The following is a 14,406-nucleotide window of genomic DNA, read 5'->3' as shown; positions in this document are numbered from 1 at the left end:
CCCTTCAAGATTCATGACATGGCTGAACCACCTCATGTGTTCTATAAGTCTAGTGGTTGTATTAGACATTAAAAAATCAACATTTTGGTGCAGCGACAACCCTAGCTTGTAACAAGTGGTATTAGAGCTTGGTCATAGGTTTGAATCTCCTCGGGTAACGCTAAAGGGGGGGGGGGGATTGTTGGACTAACAGCCAACATTCCCCTTCGAGATTTGTGACATGACTTAACTACCTCCTGTGTTCTATAAGTGTGGTGGTTGTATCAGACATTAACAGGTCGATCTTTTGGTGCAACAAAATCCCTAGCTTGTAACAAGTTACCCTAACAATAAATCTCCCTTGTTATTGTTGAACTTTTAAACTTCAGAAGTAATGTATAATGTCATTGTTCCTCTCAAACTTGACTATTAAATCTGTGTTGCACCCTATGATGAGTTTTCTTATTCTTGTAATAAACAAGTCATCTACACGACAACAAATTAACACAAACAATCCCATCAAATTATATAATAAAAATTAGGATCTACTTCATCGTTGGTGAAGCTCATACTTGTAAATATTCATCTATCTCAAACATACCAAGCTCTTGGTGCTTGCTTGAGTCCATGCAAGACATTCTTATGGGTGAAAAGATGGGGTTCCTTCTCATTTACCTCAAAGTCTTGAGACTACAATTTATAAATTTCCAACTCAAAGATACTATTAATAAAATCAATCTTAACTATTAATATTATTGTAGCTATGGGCAAATTCCTTCAAGCCGACTTAGATAACATAAAGCTTGTGATAACAAGATAATTATTGTGATAATATGATTATATGAGTTGTATACTAATCAATTTATAATGGGACACCTTGGAAGAGTGGCAACCCTTGGTGAAGGGGCACCACCAATAGATATAAAGGAAGGGTAAATCTTCCTTTCTTGGAAATGAGAAATATAGTTACAATTTGCTATATCTGAGAAGCAACAATGCTCAAGGGAGACAATTGTGGATTGTCTATAGTTGGGAGGGAAAATCAATGCATGTGGTTAAATGATAACTAAAACTCAACAATAACATCTATCGATGTATCTTCCATCCTATGTGTAAAACTAATAACATAATTATTTTAATGTAAATGTACTTTGTTGCCCCCACTTTTGTTCTTCCCATGATAAAACAAGTGAACTTTAGATATCAAGTCAAAAGAGGTATTCTTTTGTTTTTCTTATGGTGAGTCTAAGTCTAGTTTTCCTTAAGCTAGGAGATCTTTATCAAGTTTCCCTCATTTGCCTTTTCTTTTAATGAACTGGGTGGGTTATCCTAAATTGATGTCTCATAATGGGTAAATTTAGTACTTACCTGATATTCAAGGATGATTTTCAAATTCCCAAGGATGACATAATGTAGATATTCAAGGATGATTTTCAAATTCCCATTCTTTATTTTTAAACTTCTACAGGAATTTTCAATTTACCTTCTCCTCAGTGGGTTTTGGCCCATGAAGGTGGATTTTCAATCAAATGCAGAAGAGACAACAAAAATGTTCAAGAATGCTCAATCTACTTAAATAATGGTGAAAGAACCTGATCAAAGGTGGTTTGACCTTTTTTGAAATCCAGTCAAGAGCTTTTATTTAATTTTTGTGTCTATGTTGCAAAGTTGACAAGTCAAATGGCTTAGAGATTAAATTTAGATCGTCAAATGAATACCAGATCAATGGATTTCAAGTTGCGATGGTGTGAAAGGTTGACATAATGGTTAAGTATAAGTTGTTGCAATTTTGCAAGCAGTTAAAGTTAACTTGGAATCAAAGTGGTGAAGTTACGAAAGTAACCAAAGCATTCAAATATGAAACAATTGCATAGTCATTGGTGGTTACAGGTAATCTAGTGTTAAGGCAACAACAATGAAATAATATAACTAAACCTTTTCCTGTGATCACAATATGAGAAAATGCTAAGGAATAAACCGTAGCGACAGTGTGAAAGACAATAAAAGTTGTGAACAGTTTTCACAATGTCAGCAGCTAAGAAGCATTCAAGACATTTTAAGTTGCAATCTGGTGAGTATGATTACTGAATGCTTAAATTTCTCCATTCGCTTGGTTGCAAGGTTTAAGTGAATGAGAAGTATTATGTCAACAATTGAGCGAAAGCAGTTAAAGGTGAAGCGATCACAACATCGCAAGAGAAAGAAATGTTAAGCCTTAAACCACAATGAAGATGCATGATGGGCAATTCAATAGTCATAGCTAGATCACAGCCTGTTCTAGTCAAAAGAAAATTAAGGGTACAAAATTGTGACAAAGAAAACATAATGACACATGTTCAGATGGGCCCATCATATTCTACAATCATCAAACTCTCTAGCTAATGAAATAACACTTGTCTGCCACCATGTACACAGCTGGAAGATCGACCCGCACTGCAAATCAAACATTGAATTGAGTTTTTTTTTAAATTATAGCCGTTAGATCTTTAAGATCAACGCTTGTTGCACGTCTGTGTCTAGTTAAAACTAACTTGAGGTCCCAAGTTGCGAAGTTGTAAAATGAAGACGTTGTCAATTAAAGTGTGATCGCATGGTCACGAGAGGTTAGAAAGTAACCCAAGTTAATCGATGAACTAGTGAAAGTCAGTGGTCGCATCGTCGCATGGTTAAAGTATAAGCAAAAGTTTTGAGTTGTGACTCAACAAAAGTGATAATAGTCAAACTTTAAAACAAATAGTCACATGGTCACTGGTGGTTAAATAAAACCCAAAGTTAGCACGACGAAGCAACGAAAGCCATTGATCGCATGGTCACAGGGGTTAAAGATAAATCATGTGTTAAAGTAGCTAAGCTGCGAAAAGACTAAAGGTCACATCGTCCTGGCAATTTAAGTCAACCTTCGGTTAAAGTTGCGAACAAGCGAAAATCGATTGATTGCATCGTCGCACATTGAATGAATGATGGTTGCGAAGAAGCGAAAAGGGAAAAAGTAAAAAGGGTTTTAATGTTTTAATCATGATCGTTGATAGAAGATCAACGGTAGAGATTTAAATCTGTAGTGACCGTTGGGATATGAAATACAATTTTTGGCACCAAGATGACTGCTACAAATCATAGAGGAATATGAATCATTTTTTAGGGTTTCTAGCCATTTTTGCTTCCTTTCTTTGATGTATTGAATTCCAATCGATGATTGTTGGTGCTTTGTTAAAGTATTTGATGAATTTGTAACAAGCCAAGAACCTGAAGAGGAGGCCTAAGTAATGTTCCTGAACGGTTCCGATAATGTTCTTGAAAATTTTGGAAATTTCTCGAATGGTTTCGGAGATGCTCCCACCTTGCGTGGTCACAGCTCGTGCTGTGCGACCTCAGTTACCCATGTTGCGCAGCTACTGCCTGTGCTGCGAGGCCACTTTCTCGAACGGTTTCAGAGATGCTCCTGTGCTATGCGGTCACAATCGGTACTGCGCGGCCTCAATTGCCTGTGCTGCTCAATTACTGCCCATGTTGCGTGACCACTTTCCCGAATGGTTTCAGAGATGCTCCTGATGATTTCTGCTTTGACATCAATGTAATATTTTGATGTCCAACTGAGTGTATGTATCGATTGAATACTCGAAATCCACCTTGCCAAACGTGGGCAAAGATAAACTAGATATGTTGTACGATAACTGGTAGTGTTACTGTGGAGGTCGTAAATCAAATTGGGGACCGTACAGTAACCTAAAGGTCGTACGAAATGAGATAAAAGCAGGTTGTATGGTGGGAAAAATACTCAGGTCGTACGATAGATTAGTGACTATACAATATGTATGGGAGATGATGTCAGAAAGGAGGTCGTACGACGGGTTGTTCTAGTCGTACGGTATGGAGAAATGTAGGTTGTACATATGGGTTATGCCGTGTTGCGTGTTGTGGATGTCTAATGGAGTATGGACAAAATGTGGGTTCAGTAATGCAAGCAGAACTTACAGATCCGAAATCATGAACAAAAGAACCAAACAAAAGGTTGACACAAACGATCCTTCAATTAATAATTGCCAAAGATGGTGCTCCGATTTGCCAGATCCGAGCAAAGTATTACAGGTGACAAAATAGGGTGAGCGTTGAATCCCACTGAAACCGCAAGAGCCAAATAGGGAAGATCTTTCACTTTCGAAATGGCGAACAACAAAGACTCCCAACAGGAATTCACAATACAGAGAAAATAATTCAAATTGCATACCTACTACCTACTACAAGCCGTGCTTAAATACTCATTGGGGAAACCTTTCTGAGGGTGTACAAAGATAGCCGACGACAACACTAAAATTAAAATAGCTCCGAAATATATTAAATCAATTGGAACCACAAATACAAATATTAACTTGGGCCCATATTAATTAATTAAAGTAACTAATTAAAGGTCCTTTTATTATATTATTTAAATTTCGGGACTAGTTAATTAATTAATTAAATTAAATTGTTACATTAAAAATTGGGGACATTACAACCTATAAATATAACTTTCATAGTCAATGAAAAGGTTGGCAAATTTTGGTGTGAAATACTCGTCGTTGTAGAGACAAGAATTGCAGCGTTTGATACCATTGATTTACTGTTCAATGCATATGTTAGTCTCTCTATTTCTTTCAAGTTAGATTAGAAATCATAAAACAAACAAAATTTTGTATGTCTTTTCAATTCAACTAACTTATAAGTAATCAGAGAATTGCTAAAGTTAAAAGAAATACTTCTATTGCAACCTTGCATCTTAGCATCATATCATATCATTTTGCATATAATTCATGCTACAAGTTTTCATAATTGCATGATCAATTACGTGGATTCATAGCATGTGTGAATATTCAGAATTGATCTCATTTTAAGACCAACCCATTGCCTGAGTTAGTCCTGCCTAGGTCTAACTTGTTTTACCTGTTCTTCTCTGGTCAAGAACACACCATAGTAGGATTAGAAATAAACAAATTCGTTGAAATTCATATATAAGGGAGTTGTACCTATAATTCAAAGGGAAATTAGTTATCAAGTAACATTTTCCCAACTGTTGTATTCAATTGTTATTTACACACTTGGGCACTTTGGGAGTTATTATAAAAAAGAACAATATGTTTACCAACATACTTGACAATAGGAGTGGATGTTTTTACATAATTCCCTATTTCTAAGTGAACCCTCAAACCAAAAACTTCACTTTGAGCTTCTCAATGCTATCAACTATAGTATATTTAATTTTGTGCAACAACATGAAACTCGTCTAAGTTCCTCTATGCAACACAACCAAGGGTCAAACCTAATAAACGAATGAACACTTAAATCTACATGCTTTGAGAATTCAAGTAAGACCTGATGGGAGGGGAAATTCCTTGATGCGAAAAGGACTCATCATTAATAAGTCTTATGTAGAGCATCCAAACCAACACCTAAAAGGATGTTGAATGAGACTCTATCAATGTGTTGCAAATGTGTGTAGCAGCTAACAATTTGCCTTGAAGAGTAATCAATGAAACTTACGAGCACCAAATTTAGCCCATTTCAACTCTCTATTCTACTTCATTTATAACTAAACAAGAAATCCTAAAATATCAAGGCTTGCATCCCTTAAATCTCCTCAATCATTGTTTAGGATGAGACAATGTTGACTTCTATAGAAGAGAAAACGGACATATGTAGCATTTGTCATTGAGCAAGCTTCTTGAAAATAGTGTAAGCACATAATAGTCCATAAGGAGGCCTTAAAAGCCAATGCTTCTTAAACGATAATGTTCAACTTCCAATTCCCTATAAAACCTTTCAACATCCCTTGGCTAATTGTGATGCAAGAGCATCATAGGTGTAAGAACAATCTTGCATCAACCAAAAAATATTTTGTTTTCAGTCTTCTCTATTTTAATAAGGACTAGTAGAAAAAGTGGTTACTATTTATGGAAATTTGCTATTTTTAGTAAGTTTGTCATATGAGCTCGAAATGTTATCATTTTGTACAAGTAGGTTCATTTTAGAGTTGTAAGCCTATCATAAAAATCTCATAGCGCAAGCTTAAGTATTGGAGAAGTTATGGCAATTTTTCGATAGAAAAATTTGCAGAAAAACTTTCAAGGTCACCGTTGGAGGCCTTAGAGTGCCCAGATGAGGTCCAAAAACTCGACGAAAGGGTGCTTGCGCGAATTTGAGCTTGTAGATTAGGAGCTGATCTTTCCAAAAGGTGGTTATAATAGCCAATTGGAGCAACGGTTCATGAATTATGCTTTTTCGAAGTTAGGCTACCCGAAATATCTAAATTAATTGTCAAAGATGTATTTGATTGACTCTATATGTATTGTTAAAGTCTGTTTGCCCTAGGTATTAAGTTTTAATGTCTAGAACCTTCTCGGGCAACATAAAATTGTCTATTTAAGAAAGACCCGAACATTGACTAAAACAACTTTAGGTGATAGTTCGTAACTTGTCTTGCAGATTACTATAATGAAGGTGCCCATATGAATTAGCATATTGTACTTGTGAATTTTGTAATTCTGCATTTGCGGTGCAAATAAAAAGTCCATATTTTTTTCTCGTATTTACTGTTGTTTCTTTGTTTTCTGTTATGGTTTATGGTATTAAGGGGAGTACCCTTCATCAAATTGTCAAAAAACCCACTTCCACCCATAGTACTTTTAACAACTATTTAAAGAATTTCCAACAAATCCAACACTTTAGCCTCATTGATGCACCATGGGTAAAGAAAGGACTCCCCATGATTATGGTGCTGTAAGACTTCCGTATAACACAACCATTGCTTAAATTCTGAAATTTCCCTTGGAATGCCAAGCTTCAATTTTAACTCAAATACATCCCCACCTCCACAAGGGTGTGGGGTTTTGAGGGGAAAGCGAAGTAACAAGGGAGGGAGACATTCTTAACTAATCAATGGTGAATGTAGAAATCAATTCTACTTGAATGATTTATGACATTAAGACAAATTTAATCATCTTTTTTGTGCTCCTCTCACAGTTTTATTAAAAGAAGCCGGGAAGCTAATATTGTACCTAGGTAATTCATTGGTAATATTTTTCTTAATTAAAAGACAAAAAAAAGCAATTTTGCTGTTGAAAATTGCTTATCTAATGCAACTTAGTATAGGCCATTTAATATAGGTACAATCATGAACAAAGATGCGTTGCAGAAACAAGGTCATATAATACATTTCATAGTCAATAAATTTTTTAAAATACTGAATTTACTCATGCATCATCTCTCTCATAATCTTGACATTTTTTTATGTCTTGAATATCAATGAAGCAAATGCCCATGTCTATAATAGATCCGTTGTTTGCATACAAAAAGATCATGTCTCAGTTCACTTGCAGCTTCTATACAGGTTGTCAATTATGTCCTACATGAACAAGAAAAGGATTCGTAAGAACATTATGAAGTACTTAATAACTCGTATATCTGTTTGCAAAATGTGAAACTCACAGCTTCATTAGAAGTTTAGATGACAGATATCTATATGAGTTCAGTTTTAGAGCTTTAACGATTAAGGTTAAAAAAAGTACATTTTCAATTGCCTTACCTTGTAGTAGTTCAATAATTGAGGCCTCTTCATTTTAAAAGTTGGAGTAATCAGGTCTTTCTCAACACTAAAAGGATTAGGTTCCAGGTGAATTGCTCTTAGCAGTTCAAAACCCTTGAGCTAGATTTCAAAAAGAATAACAATGAGTAAAAAATGATATATCCTACATAACTATGAACTACAATTGACAGATACATGATAAAAAGCACTCAAATTGACAAATTTGTGAACAAAAATATACTAAAATTGATAGATTCAAGATAAAAATCTATAAATTTAATACCACCGCCAAAGCTATTGTCAAAATTCTAAATACCTTGTGATTCTTCCCTGTTGCATTGAGCTCATCAAGGATATATTTCTTTGCCTTTGGATTTTGACATAAAGATTCAAAATTTCCAGTTTCTCCATTTGTAGTTGCCCAACTTTCAAGTGCTTGTGGATTAGGGACGACAACGGCTACAAGAAAGGACTCAAAGCTGTTGCCATAAACCCATATCTGGAAAATTGACATATCAACACCAGATCCAAAAGAATTAAGATAGCAGAATCTACTCATAGTGAAGTTCCTTCTAAAATAAATCTAGATAATTTATACAGCACATCGATATATTGGCCCATGAATTGAAGAAAAGATGTAAACATACAAATAACGAATTAGAAATTGTAGATAGAATTTTGTACCTTTAATTAACATATCTAACTTCCTATTTTTCATAGCTTGATGATAGCATTTGTACCTTTCATTAACATATCCAACTTCCAAACAGATACATGTAATTGGAAGCAAATATATTGTTCGTAAACTCTCAAACATAAATTACAGAGTAGGTTACATACCGAAGCAATAGAAGAGCAACGACTGTATACATTCTCTATATTTTCCACAGCAACATATTCACCTTGTGACAGTTTAAAAATGTTCTTCTTTCTGTCAATGATTTTCATTGTCCCATCTTGTTGCCACTCACCAATATCACCTGCATCATTCAATTTACAATTTCTCTTTCCAGAGTTGGTAAGCGAAGTATGCCATCTAAAAACAAAATGATATCAGTCATTTATATGTACTGCTCTCATTCAAGAAAGATAACAACCTAATAAAACTATATATTGGCATGCGTTTTACCTGTGAGGAACCAACCATCCACCAGAACTTCATTTGTCAAATCCTCACGCTTATAATACCCAGAAAATAGAGTTTTTCCCCTGATGCAAATCTCTCCACGAGGTGTTTCAGAAAGTGCTTCATAGCCCATTTCAGGGACTGATTTGAGTTTTGCTTCAATAATTGTGACAGGTGGCCCAACTGTTCCAATCATTGAGAAGACATTTGCCAAGGACGAAAAACTTCCAGCACAAGTTTCAGTCAAACCTGGTAAAAATACAGGTAACTTGAGCAACAGCTTAAATCTGTATATAAATACAGGTTGAAGGAGAGTCTAACTAGCACTGAGAAAAGAGTAAATGAAATTTGAAAAAATGACACCACAGCAAATGCATCAAAGGAGAGAAAATTTTCTTAAAAATAAAATTTCACTACAAAAAGGAAGTCGATAGAATAAAAATGTGGAATGCAAAAATCAGATCAGCAAGGGTCCATGGCTCGCAACATGTAATATCAATGTGAATATAAGGAACATTTCTGTTGATTACTGATATACATTAATATAGTAAGGGCAAATTACATTGAACTCACCAATTGGACCCAATATGAGGACCTAGACCATATTAGTGAAGTGCAGTGGATACTATGTTGATGGACGCATTGTTTGTAAATTGTGGATCTACCAATGATTTAATTGATAGCATCACTATGCTTCTCTTGGACATTTTGTTTTACACTGCAAGAAATGACTAAATTTATATTGAGTGTGCTCTCCCAAGTGATTGTGGAGCTAACAATGATTTGATTGGTAACATCACTATGCTTCTCTTGGACGTTTTGTTTTACATCGCAAGCAATGACTAAATTTATATGGAGTGTGCTCTCCCAAGTGAAGTTATTTTTGGTCATTTGTGACAGTCAGTTCCATGTCCATGGGGATGCTTCCGAGTATGTAATAGGTGCCACTTTGGCACAAACTGGACAAGAGGTATTGGACCATCCGGTGTACTTCGCAACTCAGCTAATTTCAAAAGCTGAACAAAACTACAACACCACAGAGAGAGAAGCACTAGGTATGGTGTATCCAATGACTTGCTCAGATGGAGGAGGAGTTTAGGTGGACACTCCTGGAACTCCAGCAAGAAAAAGAGTTGACAAGAAGAATGAAAGAAGAGTGGGAAACAAAGAAAGAAACTCGAGTAGAGAAATTAGCATCAGCAGAAGAGAAACTGGCATTAGCAGAAAATGATAGGATGGAAGCCTTGCGACTGCTACAAAGAGTTGGGACTAAGCAGATGGCAACGGAATGAGATCTACAGCTTTTGTGGCAATGTGCATCCAGTTCAAGGACATCTTCCCACCCTAAATCTTGAAGTCTAAGTTTCTTTTGGTTTATTGTTAGGTAGTTGTCTGGAAGAAGATTTCTTTTTTTGGGGGGGGGGGTTAATGTAGAGCGTAATAAAACAATAATGTAATTAAACATAGATAGTAATGGGTTTGGGTAGTTAGGTAGCAAGGGATTGTGTCAGTCTCCCTAACCAACCGAGCACTATCTAAAAATTAAGAACATTGGAACATGAATGATATACTTGTTATATTTTGCTGCTAATAAATAAAGAATACTATTTTCCCTCGGAATTGTTTTGTACTGGTTTCTTATGTTGATACTGATAACATTGAATTCATATTGAGTATATTATAACCATTCTACAATTACTGAACAGCTTTCAGCCTTTAATAATCGTGTGCATTTCAGCATAATTGTATACAATATATTTGTCCTTATAAAAACATCAGCTGCAAGGAGGCATTTGGAAAGGTTTGGTTGATTTAAAAAATGAAAATTGTATTGATATGGAAAAATATTTACAATACGTGAGTTAAGATATAAATCATGCCGAGGTTAATGAAGATTATACAACTGTATTCAACATGACAGACTAGAAGTTTGCCAGATTGAAAATACATTATAAAAAAACAGCTATTATGTACAAAACTGTTGTTGGAGAGAACATAAAGATCTCAAAAAGAGATGTGACACTATAATTCAAATCAAACAAACATAATTTAAAGCTGAAAATATAAAAGAACTAGGTAGACATAATGCTTCATTGCACTGTGGTTGTGGCAGGGACAAATGAAGGCAGTCTTCTTCTTACTGAATCACTTTCCTTCGATTAATTGTGCTGGATTGGTGACCAGAACTTGCTTGCCGTTTGTCCCTTGTGGTCTGACCATTTAAACTCTCTTCTCAAAACATCTGGTGTCAGGGTAAGCCTGAAAGTTCTACTTGCTCTTGAATGCTTTCTATAGGGCAATGTCAAGTGTTTTCTAATAACAACAGGGAATTTATGGCTCGTAATGCCTTATTTTGTTTATCAACGTAGTCGTTCATTGCATCAATCTGCTCATGTTGATTGTCAACTGTGTATCAAACATTAAAGCTATTTAGTTTCCATTAATGAGTTGTGCCTGTGGGCTTCATTTGTTTTCCTTGTGCGCAGATTGCTTCTGCAATTTCATGTTCTGCAACATGGAGATTGGAGTCAATTATGTAGTTGCAGATTTCTTTGGACATCCATGCTCTTGAGAGGTTTGAACAATAGATACTGCATGAAGTAGATATGATGGTGTCAGGTTTGAAGCCAGCAAGTAGATGATTTTTGTAGAGGGATAGAGGGGCTGGGGAGTGTTAGCTGACTGGATGGTTCAGGCAGTGTTTCTGTAGCCGACGGATTGACTGTCGGTGGTGTTTTCTATTTTGTAGCCGACAAGTAAATAGTTTGTAGCGGATGTAATATTGTGGCCGACAAACTCCTTCGGGAAGGTTCGGCGGTAGTATTTATAGCCCGTCTGGGATCTTTGTAAATCATCATGATCTAATATTGCGAATATTATTCTGCTATTCTATTCCATTGTTTGTATGCGTTCACTTACTTTACCTGTACGATAAACATTTGGCGCCGTTGCCTTATGAATCTGGAAGGTGGGAGGAATGAAGATTAATGCCAAATCAGCTTAACAAGGATCGAAATAAGGCGAAGGGAAAAGATGGAATCCATATTGCACAAGAACATTTAATTCTGGCACAGTAGGCCGAACGTCAACGGAGATTTTAGAAGATTGCCGACAGACACCGAAGCGCGGAAGAATTGCTGGAGGAGACTCGGCAGCGGGTGGAATTGGTGGAAGAAGCACGGGAGGAGTTCTTGAACTTGTGTTCGCCAAGGGAGGAAAACTCAGACAGAAGAGCATCAACTTGCACGGCTCGCAGTGCCGATGGAGCACGATCGTGGAGTGACCTCTTCGTCTAGGATAGACTTCCGTGGGAAACAATTTCAGAGGATCCTTCCCCTTCACCAAGGTTCGCAGCTATCGACACCTCCGGTGCGGGAGTGCAGATAGCCGGTACAGGAGTTCAGACCGCCGGTGTGGGAGTGCAGACCGCTGGTGTAGCAGTTCAGACTGCCGATGTGGGAGTGCAGACCGCCGGTGTGGGAGTGTAGACCGCTGGTGTGGGAGTGCAGACCGCCGGTGCGGGAGTGCAAACCTCCAGCGTTGTGATGGCGAGACCCAAAGAAAAGCTGCTGAAATTTGAAGGCGATGGTACAGCCGACCCCATCCGACATTATAAGACATGTGAGACGATCTGGCAGGCAAATGGAATCACAGATGCCGACGAATGGGTCAGGCAATTTCTGGCAACCCTACGGGGTGTCGCGATTGATTGGTTTTCGGATACGGATCTGCAAAAGCTGGATACCTAGGATAAGATTAAAAAGGAGTTCTTGGCAGAATTTAAACTCTTGCGAGACGATAATGAAATCGTAGTAGAGATTTTCAATACGAAATAGGGGAAGCACGAAACTGTTCGCGTCTACGCCAAGAGGTTAAAAGACTTAATAAACAAAATGGAAAGCAAGCCAGTGGACGGACTGCAGAAAAGATGGTTTGTGGACGGCCTATGCTTGAAGTTGCGGAGGAAAATGAAAATTGTGCCACCGTCGTCATATGTGGACGCGTATAACAGAGCACTGGACCTTGAAAGCGAGCAGAAGACAAAGAAGAAGAAAACTAGCTCCTCTAATTTTGATGACGATGACTCTGCCGGAGATGATAGCAGTGACGACGAAGGTAGTAGTAAGAAGGTTCATGCCCTACAGAAGGATATGGTTCGCATGATGGAGTTTAAAAATATGCAGAAGGAGCCAAAAGGTAGTGAACTGTGGTGCACGGAATGTAAGACCGACGGTCATACTAAAGGATCGTGTCCGAAGAACCAATTCTGTGACATTTGTCAGATCATGGGCCATTCGACAAAAGACTGCCCCTTTAACATGAAAACAAGAGGATCTCCGCAAGTGCTTCTCACACAGGAGGCTTCCCCGTCAGGTAGTAGCGGAAACATGAATGCCGCCGGCGCTACATCTGGAGGATACAGGAATAATCGGCGTGGACATAATAACAACAATAAAAATACCAATACGAGCCGAAGCCGGATCCAGTATGATGCAAACAGACGGCCGATTATTCAGTGCCGTGCATGTAACTTGTGGGGGCATTTTGCGCGGGAGTGTCCAACAGCAAATACACCTCAACTATTGTGCCAATGGTGCGGACCCGGCGATCACAACAACTCAAAATGTCCAAAATCCGGAGTGAACTTGATCACTATTGGAGCGGATGAGGAAGAAGTTCTGGCAATTACGCGGCAACAAGCAAAAGAATACCCGGACCCCACCAAAGAAAAGAAGAAATTTGTGGCAGCGCGGGCGGAGGTTGGAAAAGTATCCCAAGCAATAACACCTCCGGACACCGCCAACACTTCAGCGAGGAATTCCCCAAAACAAAACATAGTACGACAAATTTTGCAAACGGAGGTGCAAGTAAAGGTAAGTGATTTGATTCTCACCATGCCCCAACTTCGATCTGCTCTTTCAAATATGGCAGGAGAATCAAGCCTCGAGAAGGAAAAGTCACCGGGAGAACCGAGTCGACGAAAAGAAAAGGAAATTGTTACGGGCGGAGAAGATCAAATGTTGCTGGCACTGACATCCGGACGGCACCCTACAGTTGTCGAGATGGGGATACTTGGACATGTTCTCACAGACACCATAGTGGACGGAGGGTCCGGCATAAATGTATTGCCAGAAGAAACTCGGAGGAAACTTGGACAGCCGACATTGTGGCCTCCAAGATTTCAGCTGTTGACTGTCGATCAACATGGCATTAAACCACTGGGTATTCTCATGGCACAGCCGATAACCATTGGCACCCAGCCGTTCTTGATGGATTTCGTGGTGATTCCATTGAAAAGGAAAGGCTATGACGCCATCCTGGGCCGCGGGTGGCTTATCGAAGCAAGAGCTCGACACGACTGGAAGAAGAACACTTTATCACTGGAAAGTAAAGGCCGTCGATTCATCATTGATCTGCATACCCAAATGGTAGGGGAAGAGGCCCTGTCGTCAGATTCTGAGGGAGAGGAGGACGAAGGTAGACAACAGATGGAATCGGATCAGGAGGGCGTCCTCCGATTGGACGGGGGAACAACGAATGACAACTTGGATTCCGTCAACGGTCTCTACCATTGGCAAATGGAGGACTCTGAATTATTTCACAGCTGCAATGTTCTGTCAATTGAGAACGAATATCCGAAGGAGTTTAGTGAAGTAAAGGAGGGGGAGGCACCGTTGGATGTTACACCCGCCCATGCATTCAGAGAAGGAGAGACAATCAAGTATAATGAAGCTACGCTGCAAAC

The 14,406-nt window shown here is 38.2% G+C and overlaps 1 protein-coding gene across 1 annotated transcript in view; it reads right to left on the bottom strand.

Moving 5' to 3' along the window:
* Window positions 1–7,059: 7,059 nt before the first annotated feature.
* Window positions 7,060–14,406, bottom strand: part of LOC149563660 (putative CoA ligase CCL6) — a 176,906-nt gene continuing 169,559 nt past the window's right edge. The window contains exons 15-19 of the mRNA XM_089826822.1: window positions 8,664–8,909; window positions 8,375–8,514; window positions 7,851–8,033; window positions 7,535–7,654; window positions 7,060–7,354 (exon numbers count right to left, since the gene is read on the bottom strand). Of these exons, the coding sequence (XP_089682948.1) occupies window positions 7,319–7,354; window positions 7,535–7,654; window positions 7,851–8,033; window positions 8,375–8,514; window positions 8,664–8,909 (725 nt within the window). The 3' untranslated portion in view covers window positions 7,060–7,318. The remainder of the gene's footprint in view (window positions 7,355–7,534; window positions 7,655–7,850; window positions 8,034–8,374; window positions 8,515–8,663; window positions 8,910–14,406) is intronic.

Source organism: Cupressus sempervirens, chromosome 4, assembly GCF_028749045.1.
Source record: "Cupressus sempervirens isolate cs-2001-9-10 chromosome 4, ASM2874904v1, whole genome shotgun sequence".
Taxonomy (NCBI): domain Eukaryota; kingdom Viridiplantae; phylum Streptophyta; class Pinopsida; order Cupressales; family Cupressaceae; genus Cupressus; species Cupressus sempervirens.
Note: the sequence above shows the minus strand (reverse complement) of the source record. Positions and strands in the feature narration are given on the sequence as shown.